This window comes from Trachurus trachurus (genome assembly GCF_905171665.1).
Source record: "Trachurus trachurus genome assembly, chromosome: 5".
NCBI classification, from domain to species: domain Eukaryota; kingdom Metazoa; phylum Chordata; class Actinopteri; order Carangiformes; family Carangidae; genus Trachurus; species Trachurus trachurus.
This window is the reverse complement of record NC_139896.1, coordinates 11575586-11591711: the sequence shown is the minus strand read 5'-3', so window position 1 is coordinate 11591711 and position 16126 is coordinate 11575586. Positions and strand designations below refer to the sequence as shown.

Below are 16126 nucleotides of genomic sequence, written 5' to 3'. Positions count from 1 at the left end.
AATTGTAGGAAAAACTGTCGAGACGCCAGAAGTCGTTATTAATTCGTCGTTTTTTTTTGTTTTTTTTATTGCAGTGTTCTCATTAAATAGCAGTAATAACCTTTTCAAACATGAGATAAAAATATGTTCCATTGCATTGAATTTTGCTGTAACTACAAGCAAATGAGTAAACAAAGAACCCACAGAGGTTTTTTTTTCTCACACAAAATGAACATTACAATGAATCGCACTACAGGAATGGGTAAAAAGAGGAACAACTGATTTACAAAACTTTTTTTTTTTTTTAGAGTATCCTCGTGCTTTAAAACTGCCCATTTATTAAGTTATTTTGATTAAAAAATAATGACTATTAAATGATATGAAATGGCTCATATCAACTGGAGCTGAAATTGTTTTAACCATACTCCCCCATGTTAGAGGTTTTAGGTTTATTCTGTGCAAATATACCGTTTATTTAGGGCATTAGCTCATTGCTTATGCAGAAAGTTAATTGCTCAATAGATTTTCTTTCTAATCACCCTGTTGCACTAGAAGATATTTGATTATATACAATATATACAAACATGCACCGTCGTATTTGCACACCACCTAACAGTACATGGTTTTGCTTGTGCTTGCATTACAGAATCCTTGCACTTGTAAACTGGTCTCTTTTATAAATGCTTGGATGAGAAAGCAAATTAATCTCTTGAGATGAAGGACCCTTTTACAGCTGTTATTAAGCAGACATCAGTTCTGTATGTGTGCAGTGTCCACATTGAAATCAAATTTCCTGTCTTGCAAAGCATCGACTGTTCTTTAAAAATCTGCCATACTCAATACATGCAGTTTTATATCATTTCTAGATTTCAAGAAAGTTGGACAGTGCATTGCTTGTATGTTTTTTTGTTGTTGTATGTTTCATTTACCTGTGTGAAAACAGTTATTTTTGCCTTTTGTAAATGAACAGGCCAAATCATTTGAAACTAGAACTAGACTCTAAGATACAGTTCAGAGCTGTTGAAGTGAGACAGATTTCATTTCTAAGTGCTTCGATGTTTAGTGGGCAGTCGTATCCTGTGTAGCCTCACCTGCACTAAAAAATATTGAACTCATCTTTTCAGTGAAATTAGACTTCAGTGTGAAATCACCAGAAACACAGAGTTTCTGACTCCAGCAAAACAACAGCAGATGTTGACTAACACATATCAAATATTCTGGGCCCATACTGTGACAAGTAAAAGCTGTGATTCAGCGCTGTTCCCCTTTTAGAGACATGAAGGCAGGCTCGAGGTCATGAATGGACACAACAGACAAATGGAAGTGTAGCACTGGCGCTCAGTCAGTCTTTGTCATGAAGAGAGAAGAAATTAGGAGGAGAATCCAAGGTACTCAGGAAACACAGAGAGCCTCATTAAAACATGCCCACAAACCAGCAAGTTTAATCTAAAAGTATGTCCATGATGACGGTCAAAATGAGCTGGATTCAATTAAGGCGCTTACATTTATTTATGGCACAGAAGCACCTTGAATTGTTCTCTTTTGAGCCTTCCCAGTGAGCACCTGACCTGATTCAACCAATGCATCTGCTTTTTTTTTTCTTCTGTCAAGTACCAGGAAAATGTCACTTCATCCCTCTTATGTCCATATATGCAGGATTCTTAAAGATGTCCAGTGTACAAAAAGTCAAAATGGGAAATAGTGTTTTTTTAAAAGGATTAATAACACAAAACAGGATGTAACCGTGTCCAAACTTCATTCCCCATCAGCTACGTAGCAAACTGTTGATAAAATGCCAGCTTGACCCTCTCAATGTGGTGGCACAGCTTGATGGCCGGTCCCAGCTTCAGGTCCATGCACTCCTGCACTGTTGGGAGGTTCAGCAGCAGCAGCGCTTGTCCGTCAATCTCCTACAAACACAGATACATGTAAGAGAAATGCATTTTATACTGTATATATATGTTTTTTTGTTTATTTGGCTCAACCTTCATAGCTGCTGAAATGTTTTGATGGACGTGTGACTGTGGATACCATACTGTGGATACCATAGAAGTGTGTAATTGCACTTTCTGCTGTCAAGTGCAGTGTGCTCTCATCTTGAGTGGCCATTAAGTCTGTGAACATTTCTCACCTGATCCAAGAAAATCCTTGCAAGAGGTGCACAGTCTGTGGTCCTGATGAAGCGAACCACATCAGTTACGCTCCACTCCAGGGGGCTGGTGTCCAAACACAACTTCTGAGGAGGCTCAGTCTTTGAGGTCTGTAAAGCACACAAGACGGGGGTGAGTCAGACAAGAGACTTAGTGATCTCCCAGCCGAAGTGGAAAGGCTCGCAGCTCATTTTAATGCTTACAGACTGAGAAGCGCGCTATCAGACCGAAACCTTTAATAAAAGAAGCACAGGCTGTTTCGAATCTTGTTGATTTGCATATAAGCTGTTCACAACCAAGAGACTGGGTCACAGAGAAACAGCAGTGAAAAAGCATTTTTGGCCCCGTTCAGACCTGCTATTCACAGGCGTCTTCAGCGATATGATCACAAGTGGTCCTCTCTGTTTCAGAGGATGTCAGCAGAGTAGCCAGTCCTTCAGTATGATCAGGAGTCAGGACACATTTGTGTTCACACTGCAAAAACAATGTGTAAACATGTGGCCCAGGACACCTTTGAACGTGGTCTGAGTGATCGGATCTTGGATGCGTCCTGAATGCGTCTTGGGTGTGTTCACACCTGCATTTAGTGCTGACTACTTGTGATCTGATCACCTGAGATGGATGTTAATACCAGGTCTTTTTTCCTTGAAGCATTAGGATAGAGTTAGTGGTGGAAAGATCGTTACAGATGTTATTGAGCAAGGAGTATATTTAATGGAGCAGAGTGCAAAAACTGCAACTTTTAAAGTATTCCTCACAGACACAGTGTTTGGAAACATTGATATAAAAATAGCAGAAGATTAATGTTTTGAAATGCTTGCGGAATTTATTGCAAAAGCCATTTTTCTTCATGAACTTTCATTACCTTTGGTGACGGAGGGCGGTTCTCATCATCAGAGAAAGAGGGCGAGCGGGGTTTCCGACGTCTGCGCGTGGGCCTGGGTGTCGCTGGGGGGGAGGGGGATGGTGTGGGGGGCTGAGACTTCCCAGCAGATTGTTCAGAATCATCCTGGAGATCATCCTGCAGCTCTGAGCCAGAGTCTTCACTCAGAGAGTCGTCTTCGTCTAAATCCTCTTCCTCTCCACTGCCCTGCGAGCCAAAGATAAGACCAAAAAAATGTATCAGTGCAGATTCAAGATAACGATGTTCAGCAATGATGCAACTTGTGCACTATTCAATGTGGTGCTTCATGAAGGAAGTGTGTGCTACCTGTGGAGAGCCAGCAGGTGTGTTGTCCACAGAAGCTGAGGAGCGTCTCTTCTTATGGACAAAGAGCTGCTTCCTCCTCTTCCTCCTCCTCCCTCTTCTCTTCACTCCACCCTCCAGATTGGTGTGGCCCCCAGGTGGACGGCCAACACGTTTACTCTTCTTCTTACCATAGTAATATGCTGGAGACAAGACAACAGGCTTATTGTGCTGCATTTGACACAACTGAAGGAATTTGACACATTATTGACAGAGACAGGAATTTTGAAGTGGAGCCAAATCAATTGTGCAAAGAGAGTTTCATGTGCAACCTTCAATACATGTTTTCTCTATGGGAAATGTAAAGTGGCTCTTTGGGAAAAACATGCAGTCTGGATTGACATGAAAGTAATCATTTGTCTTGTTGCTATGAAATTGCATCACTTTCTTAAAACCTAAAACTATGGTGCTGCTGCAATAAATGCATCAAATCATCCAAGACTTCTGTGATGAAAAAAATAGGAAAGATGCCAGCACTGACCAAACATACATGCTTATTCATCGCTTTGTAGACGTTTGTTTCAGTTTCTAAATTACAGATTCTGTCCTTTTGCTTCTCAGAATTTCAGTGCCCATTGATCATTTCTATTTATGACTGACACAACTGAAAAGTACCACACATTTCTTAACAAGGGGAAAATAATGAGCTTTTGTGTTGAATGATTGAGAGTGAGTCTGAATAATTCATAATTAAGGTCACAACTACTGACAAGCAACATTACCTGGTATGCTCACACGTGTTTTCATTGATTATCTAATAAATTATTTACAGGCCCAACTATCTGTGTGTACATGTTTAAACACTTACTGTATTTGGTCTTGGTGAGGACAGAGCAGTTCTCGGAGCAGCGCTCCAGAACCATGCGAGGTCCAAACAGGTTCGGGCAGCACTCTAGCTTGATGCAAGTTTTCCTGCAGAAGTCTGCCACGCGGTCTGCAGTGCGGACGATTTCGACAGTGGCCCGGTAACTCTTTCCCTTGTACCTTATGTTGAAGGAAAGTAATGTAGAACATAAAGTAAATATCCTTGAAAAAAGAAACGATGAGTCAGCCTTTAACTGACTCTTCCTATTATGTCCATGTTTGATCAAACAAGGTTGTTGCAATCATTCATAGAGGTAGTGCTTTAATCTAGTATGAGGAACCTCTGCCAGGTTCCAGTGTCCAGATATTAATAATAAACGTTTATTCCCATTTGTGTACTCAAGTACATTTTCAATCCAGCATGGGTCCTTAAATAGCCCAGCTGTGAACACTTGTGATATTTCTGCAGCTTTTCTAAAGAGCAGAGAATTCTGATTTGAGGATTAAAGTGTTTTTTTCTACTCACTTGGCTTTGAGTGTCTCTCCATGGCCTTGCCAGCGGCTCTCCTGGTCCAACTGCAGCTCTCTCAGCACACGGCTGGGCTTGTACGCTGAGTTTATCAGGTTACTCAATACCTTGATACAAGACATGCATAGGAAAGCACTGTTTACAGACTGTGTGCGTGACTGCGTGTTGGAGGTGTTTGTGTTTTTAATGACGCTATGTGTAGCATTTTAAAGAGGAACTATGCAGGATTTTTTAGCTTAACTATGCTACATTTTTACCATAATCAAACAGCTTTGGAGTTATTGTGATTGTTTAATAAATGAAATGTAACTTGTTACAGGGAGAATGGAGGCTCTCTGCCTTCAAAGCCTGAAAAACAACTTTGCAAGATCAGCACTGCCGCCCCGGTATCCCAGCTCTTGTCTCTCTTGTCTCATAAATGCGCCCCATAACCCGTAATTTCTTGTTTATGACAGGTAAATCTACACAAATATACACGCCGTAACATCATATGTGATATATAACGTTATGTACCGCTCTATTGATTGATTTCTCGCTGGCTTCGTTGTAAACAAATGCACATGGCCGAGAGGAGGGTTAGCAAAACAAAAGCGACCGGACTTGCATAGATCCCCTTTAACACCACAAACTGAGAGAAAACCTTCATGATCCTTAACAAATGACACTGTTAATGGTAGCATGTCATTAACTCTTACTAGTATCTACATTGTTGTAAAAAGCTGAACCAGCCTTCTCACCTCTTTGAGCACGAGCACGCAGTTTCCAGGGCCGATGAACTGCGGCAGCTCGGCAATGCGTCCCTTGTTAAGGTACGGCCCTGAGAAGCAGCGATGGTTGAAGTAGATCTTGGGGCAGCAGTATTTCCCATTCCCCTGCCCTGCACATGGATGCAACATGAGATACAAATGATGAAACAGCCACACACAGTCAGGAGGTGTAATATATCACCGTCTGACATCCTCCACTGAGACAGACCACTCACCTGTTTCTGACTGGTTGGCCATCTGCTGCTTGACAGCATCAGGTGATGAAGACTTTGGAGGAGTTCTGCTGTAAAGCGATGAAATCTGAGTTAGATGCTGAAAGGTGGTTAGACCCCATTAACTCAAACCAATAAACCAGTCAATGCTCCCACCCTTCCTCCTGTACTCACTGTTTCTCTGGCTGCACCACAGCGATCTTCCTCTCCTTCTCAACTGAAAAAAAAAAAAAAAAAAAAAAAAATTCATGAATTCCCGGTCAAACTATTTCAGTGTGTCACTCATGTGGTGGTCAGGGTAAAGACTCTGTTATGTCTTATTGCAGCATTAGTAACAGTCTTGTGGTGGCAGTTGTGTAAAGGCCACAAGAGTCCACTATGATGAGTCAGTCCAGGCGCTGAATACCTGAGGGCTTGATGGGATGGACAAGTGGATATCCATTTGTCTCACACCAGCTCGCAGGGAAGATGTCAAGGGAGTCCACATGAACTATCAACTCTGGCATCGGCTGCTTCAGTCCTGCACAAACACACATACATACACAAGTTCCTAGGAAATTCATTTGAATACACAGTGAGATTATCTCTGAGAGATGCCAAATTGCACATGAAAACAATAATGGATGATACATGCAAATATATATTTTAAATCTCTGTATCTAACATTTGTGTTTTCTCTGCTGGAGAGAGAGAAACGTATAATACTCTACATGTCATTGTTACAAATTTGCAACTGGACTGCACAGAAGTGATACTTGTTAAAGGGATAGTTCAACATTTTGGCAAATTGGCCCATTGCCATAATCGCTATAGTCATAGCAGTAGGTTCATTACCTTTAATTGTAGGTGTAAGCTATTTTCAGTACGGCGGAGCGCAGCAGCTGGCTGCTCAGAGCTACACTATGGAGGCTAATGGAATTTCTTGGTTTCCCTCATTAAACTCATCAAATTCAACATCCCAAAACTCCACAGCGCTTTTGTAGACAAGTTGTGACCTGCACAACCACCACGCTATGAGATAATGACGGAACGATACGAAACGGAGCCGTTTTCGAGGTAAATACAGGGTAAATACGGAGACTGCTTGCTGAAAAACTGTCCCTGAACGCAACGCGCATCAGCGGTTTTGTATGAATTTACCTCGAAAACGGCTCCGTTTCGTATCGTTCCGTCATTATCTCATAGCGTGGTGGTTGTGCAGGTCACAACTTGTCTACAAAAGCGCTGTGGAGTTTTGGGATTTTGTATTTGATGAGTTTGATGAGGGAAACCAAGAAATTCCCTTAGCCTCCATAGCGTAGCTCTGAGCAGCCTGCTGCTGCGCTCCGCTGTACTAAAAATAGCTTACACCTACAATTAAAGGTAACGAACCTACTGCTATGACTATAGCAATTATGGCAATGGGCCAATTTGCCAAAATGTTGAACTATCCCTTTAATCTTTATCTATTTCAATCTACTCAAATATGCACATTCTTCCACCATCCCATCTCACCTTCCAGGCTGAGCCAAATGTATTGCCCTTTGACCCTGGTGACTGTTGCCACATGAATGTTCTCAGGTGACAACGGGTTGACAGCCTCCAGTTTCATGGTCTCTTTGAAGATGTGGTCACACTCCTCCTGGCAGGTAAACAGAGAGGGGAAAAACCGTAAGAGCTATTCACAGCAGTGGATGTTGTGTGCTCTGTGATTTTTATCCACTATGAAATCGCCACATATTCACTCTCTGATACAGGGGAGAGTGGGCCAGCTGTTTACACCCAATCACTGTGCAGAAACATGGTCTCTTCACAAGCATTTTATTTATCTGTCATTCAAATATGCAGTTTCATTTCCCTTCCTTCCTTTCCGTTTTTGGTTTTGCAGTATACTGTATAAAATACATATTTACTTTGTATAAAGCTGCAAGTGCTCAAATTTGAGCCTGATCAATCCTGAAGTCTTACTGCACCAAACCTGGTGATTTGCAACGTGCATGCACCAAGCTGTGTACACTGGGAACTGCACATATTAGACATGAAAAATTAAAGGCTGCTGCAGTTCTTTTACAGGAAACATGTACATTCTGACTTTTAAAAGAAGAACTGCAGTACACGCTGGCTGAATTTTTCCCCATTACGTAACAAAAATGAGGTTGTAGATCCAGCAAGTTAAACATATATTATATACAGTACACATACATTCAGTATATATGGGTAAAACTCAGCTTGACTTACAGTTGGGAAGCATTGCTGAGGAGCAGCTTCAGCCTCACACTGTTTCAGATAATCTGCCCAGTCAAAGTCTGGACCCTGGTATCCTGCATGAGATGAAATAAATAAAGAAGGAGGACGAAGCAGACAGAAAGGGGGAAGCAAGAGTAAATGAAAGATACCAAATAAAATCAAGAGGAGAGAGGCAAAGACAGGCTGCCTGGGTGATCTAATCACTGTCATTTCTTACTTTCTGATATCCCAGATAATCAATCAAAGTAAATGGTTATCAAGGGACAATGTCTGAATGACAATGAAGCAGACCTGGCGGGGGGCTGAGAGGGAGCCCGTTTTTGAGGCTCCACTGCGCAGGGAAGATCCCGGCAGTGTCCCTGTGACACAGGAAGGACCGTCCTGTTTCCTCTGACTCCTCAATACCACAAAGGTCGTCCATCGTCACTAGGAAGTATTGCTCATTGAACACCTGAAAAAGAGAGGAGGGCAGTTTAAAACACTTAAGACATTCTTAACTGACAACCAACATCTGTTTTGTTAGTCCAATTAACATAACTAGGCTGTGTCCTGCTGACTGCAAAGTCGAGATCTGATTGAATAAATCATAGCGTCTCAGTCTTGCTGAGGCATGTGGGATAACAATTTCTTAACCACAAAGTAAAGACAGTTTGGTAGTGACGACAGTGAGGATAAAGATTTAAAGCCAATAAATAGCAAAACATTGCAGCACAGCAGAGACAGATTTGATAGGGAAGTCTGTTACCTTGGTGACAGTGGCAGGCCTGATGGAAATAGGAGCAGCAGGGTCAACAGCCTCCAGTTTCATTCCTTCCTTGAAACAATGAGCAGCAATAGTGGGCTGATCCTAAGACAAACAACACATGTACAGAGTTATTTTCAAAAGTTGAGCTCCTGGAAATATTTTATGACCCACTTCTGGAGGGGAACGTCACAACTTTTAATGTATATTTATCAAATCTGTACTAGAGGACCAACAGAGATATATACGAGATATAAGCATGCGTAGCAGTACCTGACAAAAGTCCACTTGATCATCCTGAGGCAGATCACTGAACCGCTGTTTCACCTCCTCCCACTCTTCCTCTGTTCGCAGTGCCAACAGGTCTGAAACAAGCAAACACACACACACATCAGCTGCTGCGGAGCAAGACCTGACTTCCTGATGACTGCAGCATCATTTGATCATCAATTACATATTTGAAAAAAAAGGTTAAATATTCAACTAAATTTTACTCTGCACACTTTCTGAATTAAACCTTTTAATCGTTTACATCTACATGTCTGCCTGCTGTTACTGTTAGCTACCCCTCCACTCCTCTGAGGACACCACAATTAAACAAACAAGCCAAAAACAAAATCATCCACAATTTCACAACCACGGCACATACAATTCATTTCGTTTGATATAAAATGCGTAATACTTCCCCCACGATTTTATGCAATGAAAATACACATTATAAAATGGCTTACCTGAAGGTCTACCTTTAACATTATGGTTTCTTCCAAATCACTTTTACTGCTCACTCTAATATATAATTAACTTTCAAAGGGAGGGTATCCGGTATAAAAAAATAAAATAAAATAAAAAACTCCACCATTTTAGCAATAAAAGCCTGGAATTAACTCATTGGCTGCCATTGACGTCTATAGACGTCAATCTAATTACAACCGTTCACTGCCATTGACGTCGATAGACGTCAATTGCGTTTTTCAACGGGAAGGGCTGGAGGAAGGTCTGGCGGAGCTTGTCCATCAATATCAGGCTTGTAAACTAGTGTAAAGATGTGTAGCGGCCTGTAGGGGGCAGCAGTGCCCTCTTTGGATGAGAGATCAGCATGTATTACGGTATGAGAAGAAGAAGCGAGATGACAAGAGATATGCTAAAGAAACTTATGCACGGAGCCTATGTGTTCCGCACGTCGGCACATTATGTACCGTGTGTGTCGCGGTAGTTCGGAGAGGAAGAGGGTCGCGATCGTGAGAAAACGACGGAGATCATTGAAAAAGACACCGACGACCGACACCGACGCTGGACACCGGCGATCCAGCCGGGCCGAGCGGCCGGTGAGAGAGTCAGCAGCTGACGGTGCGTCACCACAGACCAGAGCCCAGCTCAACTGACGGCTTGGTGGACGTGACCCGAGCGGTTCCGTCCGGATCAACCAGGAGCAGCAGAGACTCGTCCCCACGCTCCAGAAAGACATGAAGGTAATAATATAATACATCAATGGTAAAAATAATAAAATAAACTAACTTGCTAGCGAGCTAACTTTTACTGCTTAGAGAAGGGCGGATCGCTTTGATCGGAAAGGTTAAAAAAAAAAAAAAAACTCCACATCACACTTGACTACATCTAAGAGATGTATTTTTATGGTAATTCTATATATTTCTATAATTTACAGGTGGTGGATCGAGCAGTGGTCGACCATGGGGCAGAGGTCATGTGACAGCTACAAACGTACAAAAAAGTTAATGCATTTTTACTGATATTTGTAAATAAATTATTATTTTGCCATCAAAAGTCCTTTCTCAGTGTTGTTTTTGTTGTTTTATAGAAGGAAAACACTGTTCAGATGTGTGAGGTGTCACTAAAGCAAAAAATATCAACGTCAAAGTCACTGTTCTGCTTGACATGTTTCTTTCCACAAAAAGCTCGTTTTCTCAGTGTTTTGGTCAAAAACTGCTGTTTTTGGCGAAACCAGCCTATGTTCTACTGCTGTTTACAAAAGAACGGAAAAAGGTAGAAACAAACTTTTTTTTTCCTATTGAACAAAGAGAGTCTACTTTTCTCTTGGTAGTTTCGGTGTTTATATAGTCATAGAACACAATATTCTGTGGGTCTTATAAGATCGTTCAAAATGCTCTAAAATGGCTGGCAGTATGGGGCTCTCTGATCTGAAAATGGCTGGCAGCCAATGAGTTAAACATCAAAAAGGTTTTAGCTGCCTTGCCAGGAAAGAGATACAGCCTGTGGTGCTTCTTACATCTTGCATATTAACAAACTTTATTCACTTGAAGAGTATTAGCAGATCACGGCCTTGAAAACAATGATCTATCTAATCCTACATGGAAAATCAATTTCAAGGTCTATTGGGATACCACTACATTTTAAATAATAGTGTCTGGTATATCCTCATGATGCACTTGTCCAAGTATTGAATAATTTGAATATACCTGACATAATTTGAGTACATGCAATGGAATAATAAATCTGATTGAGAAAGTAGGATTTTTTTTTAAACATCAGATGTGTCTCTAGATAAAGGACACAGTGTAACAGGTAACAATAGGGCCCAAACTGCGTAACCCTTCTATGAGTGTGAATTTGTCTTGTGTCCTTCCATCAGAAACTATTACTCATGCCTGTTTTGGCAGTAAAGATCTAGCCACCATTTTCCCTTTCTTCCTTTTGTTTCTAAATATACAACCTGACCCGTGTCAGTGCCACTGACCTGAGGGAGGCCTGAGGGTGCAGCCATGCTCTTTGGCCCAGCCGGGTGGGTGGAGGCGTGGGTGGAGATAAAAGAGCCAGACGGTTGCGGGTGTATCTGGGAGGCCTTCGGTGCCTACCAGGCGCAGCTTCAGCCGCCCTCCCACATTCTCCTCCACCTCAGCAGCCCAGGCCAGACCCGAGTCAGCACTGTCCTGGAGCTCCACATAGCAGCCTGCACACAGCAGCTCTATTGGGTCTCTACCACGCTGAGGCTGTGGGGGTGGGGGTTGTGAGGTTGTGGGGGGGGGGGGGGGGGGGGACAAAGCCAAATGAACACACACCTAGGCAAGACGGACAAATTTGCACTGAGAGAGAATGCACCACATGACTAAGTGGCAGAACTGAAGCACAGTCACTGAAAGCAAACTAATGCCGCTAAAGAATTTCACAGACTGTTCCTAAAGCGAATTTGCTTTCGGCAGCACAGCCTTGGTGCTGTAAACAAAAGCCCAGAGCCTTGGGTTGTGTAGACTTCGGCCTGGGTATGCATGCCAGACTTCATAAGAGATATATTGTCATGTTCAGTTTTAAGTTCACATTTATTCCAATTGACATTTTAAGTGTTTGGTTTTTGCCCTGTCTTTGTGCCATTTTTTAAATGGAATTACAAACACTCTTCATGCTTTTAGATTTAAATCTAAAAGACACAGCAAACAACAGTAAAACATGACGTGACAGCTGTTCAGTGTGTGTGCATGTGCGTGCGTGTGTGTGCATTTGTGTTGACTGCAGAGTCACGAATCTGATCACCTGAGGCCAGAAACTGTCAACTTGGTGTTGTTCTGACGTCAGTTGTATTGACTGAACTTGGATCCCTAGTTAAAAAATGATGGTGAAAGTTTGACTTCATCATGACAACCTCAAATGTTTTATTTACAGCATTATGCGTTTTTAAAAGTTGTCAGATTCATCATATCGTTACAGATAGAGGAGAGTGTTTGAGGCACAAACAGAGACAAAAGCTAAAGCTGCACCCTGGGTGTGAATGTACTGAGGAAGGACAGCTGCTCTGTTCCTCTGCCTTACCAATTCCAGCAGGTTGGCAGGCACACCGCACTCCTCAGCCAGGGCCTTTTCCAGCAGAGCTTCCCAGTCCTGGTGCTTCTCACGCACACCTGAGGTGGATCATATACAGCTTTTAGTTTATTCACAAAACAACCAGGTGGGCTCAGGATCACATGCTCGACACATCAACTAATAAAAAAGTTAAACAAAAATACTAATAGAAATGTGTACTTGACATTAGCAATTTATCAATTTATAATATTAAAGGGATAGTTCAACATTTTGGCAAATTGGCCCATGGAACAAAAAAAGGCTCGCGCACATCCAGAAGTGCAGCCAGGTGCTGAGTCCAGGGAGACGAGTATCAAAAACAAGAAAGGACTCGCAACACTGTATGAACTCCCAAAAGTACAAAAATTTATTAGAGGACTATAAAAAGGACAACGTTTGGAGCAGTGCACTCTTCGTCAGGTCAATTAAGACAAATGCTTTCAGGTGTTCATTAAGTAGATACACAGGATCCACTCATGGGCGTGGGTGAATGAAAACACCACCAGGTCTGACAGTAAGTTGACGACATGGTCATTAAATACAGTGTAAAATAATACATAGACACATGTCGACCATTTTTTAAATGAAATTAAGCAAACATATGCAAAATGATATGAATCCGAAAGAAAAATGACTTAAATAAACAAAAACAAACCACACCTCTTATCTATTCCCACACGCAAAAAGATGAGGGAAATATATACACAGAAAGGTTCCCTGCTTCAATTAATACATCAATTTTAAGGGGTCTGGGGTGCCCGGAATAAAAGTATAACAAATCAGCAAAGGGGTTCCCCTTCCCTATGTAAGGAGGGAAAAAAAGTATCGGTGCAGGAATAAACATATTCTATAAATATACTGGCCCAGACAATATCAAAAAACAAATGTTATTCCGGGGTGAAGGAGTTCGGTGGAACATGCCCCATCCCTATACTGGGAAAAAATATATAAGATCTAGAAGGGCCTTCATCAGACAAGAGAAAACAATATTAAATATCAAATATCAAATTGGCCCATTGCCATAATCCCTATAGTCGTAGCAGTAGGTTCGTTACCTTTATTTGTGGGTGCAAGCTATTTTTAGAGCGGCGGAGCAGAGCTGCGAGTTACTCAGAGCTACACTACGGAAGCTAATGGGATTTCTTGGTTTCCCTCATCAAACTCATCAAATACACAATCCAACAACTCCAAAACGCTCTCGTGGACAAGTTGTGACCTGCACATTCACCACGCTATGAGATAACAGAACGTTACGAGACAGAGTTGTTTTCGAGGTAAATTCATGCAAAACCGTTGATGCATGTTCCCATCAGTTTTTCGGCAAGCAGTCTCTGCATTTGCCTCAAAAACAACTCTGTCTCGTAACATTCCGTTATTATCTCAAAGCATGATGAATGTGCAGGTCACAACTTGTCCACAAGAGTGTTTTGGAGTTGTTCGAGTGTGTATTTGTTTGATGAGGGGAAACCAAGAAAACCCATTAGCCTCTGTAGTGTAGCTCTGAGTAGCTTGCGGCTCGGCTCTGCTGTTCCAAAAATAGCTTGCACCGACAATTAAAAGTAACAAACCTACTATTAAAACTATAGGGATTATGACAATGGGCTAATTTGCCAAAATGTTGAACTATACCTTTAAAATAATCACAATTTGACGATACAGGAAAGGCACTTCATAATTTTTCTGTCTCAATAGGTGAATTACATCTTATACACCGAATCTCTCAACAAAAAACCAACCCCAGCCATGCCTCACCTTCAGGGGCCTTCATGGTCTTGCCATGCTGGCGGCTCCAGCCCAGTGGATGGAGGTCTGCCGTCATGATATCACACCAGAAATCAGCCCGTCGGTCATCCTGATATCCCTCATAACGTAGCAGCAGCAGCTGGCCACATGTAGTTATGATGTTGGCCACCCAGTAAGGGCTGTCAGCCTCTGAGCGCACACACACCTCCAGCTTCATGCCTGGTGTCAGTCCGGTCTGCAGGTCCTGGTCCACCTGAGACAGGGAGAGCAGAGGAACAGGAAGTCATTTAATTCATTGAAATGTTAGGATTAGTAACAAGTTTCATTTTTACAGTTTTTAGTTTCATTCTGGGTTTGTAATCATTTTACATACAAAACATCTAAGAAAAATGCACAAAGAATAAACTAGAAATTATGGGAGACAGAGCTTTCTGTCACGCCGCTCCCTGTCTTTGGAATGCTCTCCCTGACCACCTGAGAGCACCACTGACCCTGGACACTTTTAAAAAAGGCCTAAAAACCTACCTTTTTAAAAAAGCCTTTCATTAGTTGTTTCCTTTGGGGAGACGTTCTCTCTCCAAATTTTAACTTTTTTTATTTTATTTTTATTTTTATGTAGCACTTTGAGATTGTTTGCTCAATATAAAGTGCATTACAAATAAAATTCATTATTATTATTATTATTATTACTTTTCTTCCACTATTCCACTGCTACTGTTGACTTTTTCTTTCCAGTTAAACCAACTTTCTTAAATATTAAGTGTGAAAGGTCTCATATTTTACAGTTTTTCTCCTCTCACATTTCTATCTGGAGCTTCAACAAGAACAAGATAAAGTGTGGCTGACTAACTTTCTGAGTGATGCAGGACCAGGCCAACTACAGTACAGCTTTGTAAAAAGTTTCTACTGAAATGAACTGAACAGGGGTTCAAGACAAAAAAGTTTCAGTATTTCAAAATGAATAAACTGACATCTAATATTACTGTCATTGCGAAAGCTATGCATTGACTTCCGAACATCTAACGACTGTGTGGTGTTTGATTATTCTGTCTTGTAGCATGATAGCTAGCTGACCACTTAGGGTTGTATTGTTAATAAAGTTTATCTGTTATATAGCACCTTCTCCAGTTTATCGACAAGGAAATCCCACTTTGAATAATAGTGATCTTTTTGTTATTTGTAGAAGCTCTGTTACAAATGGTGATACTACAGTGACTCGTGTGTTTATGCTGTTGAATGCCTTATCACATGCTGCTGAAACCATTTCTGAGGAAGAACTTTATTTGCTGACAAATTCAATCTATATGAGTCATGGTTTCAGATTTAATAGTTTTGAAACTAACGACCATTTATTTGGTGAACCCTAACCCTTGACATAGAGGCTAAGTAATCGATTATGAGTATGTTTTTCCGGAGATGTGTGTGATGTGTGTGGTTGCTCAGAAGGCAGCACCCACATGTTTGAAGGCGTGATGGGGCACAGACACAGTTTCAGTCTCCTCCAGGTAGTCGTCCCAGTTGAAGTCACACACATCCTGAGCAGAGTCTCCATCTGAAACACACACATGGACAGAAAATGTTGCTCCTTTCCAACCTGCTTTCAAACATTTTATCTTACTCATTTCATGCAGCTGTTCACAGAGTAGTTCTTACCAGACTCCAGTGACTCCTGACTCATGCTGGTGCCCCCTCAAGGCCAAGACAAGGCGCTCTGAGGAGGAACAGAGGAGGATTATTATTATCCCCTGAGAGTAAATGAATGAGCACTGGTCCAAAACTGTGGTGACACAGAGAGAAGAACACATGGAAATGAAACTATTTCACTGAGCCACCCGCCAAACAGCCGTAAACCTCATCATTTATCAATGATCTCTGCACTCACAACTGTTTTCAACAACTATAAGATTAATGAGACAGG

The 16126-nt window shown here is 41.7% G+C and overlaps 1 protein-coding gene across 1 annotated transcript; it reads right to left on the bottom strand.

The window, feature by feature from the left end:
• Positions 1 to 777: 777 nt before the first annotated feature.
• On the bottom strand, positions 778 to 15889 carry sfmbt1 (Scm like with four mbt domains 1). Its single transcript, XM_083971092.1, has 20 exons — positions 15862 to 15889; positions 15666 to 15760; positions 14218 to 14461; positions 12436 to 12524; positions 11369 to 11621; positions 8929 to 9020; positions 8659 to 8760; positions 8205 to 8364; positions 7905 to 7987; positions 7182 to 7308; positions 6094 to 6207; positions 5862 to 5904; positions 5691 to 5758; positions 5446 to 5585; positions 4706 to 4815; positions 4184 to 4359; positions 3340 to 3518; positions 2995 to 3219; positions 2111 to 2239; positions 778 to 1889 (listed from the first exon to the last, which is right to left on the bottom strand). Exons 1-20 carry the CDS (start codon positions 15884 to 15886, stop codon positions 1749 to 1751), a joined length of 2595 nt encoding a protein of 864 aa, XP_083827218.1. The 5' UTR covers positions 15887 to 15889; the 3' UTR covers positions 778 to 1748.
• Positions 15890 to 16126: the final 237 nt, after the last annotated feature.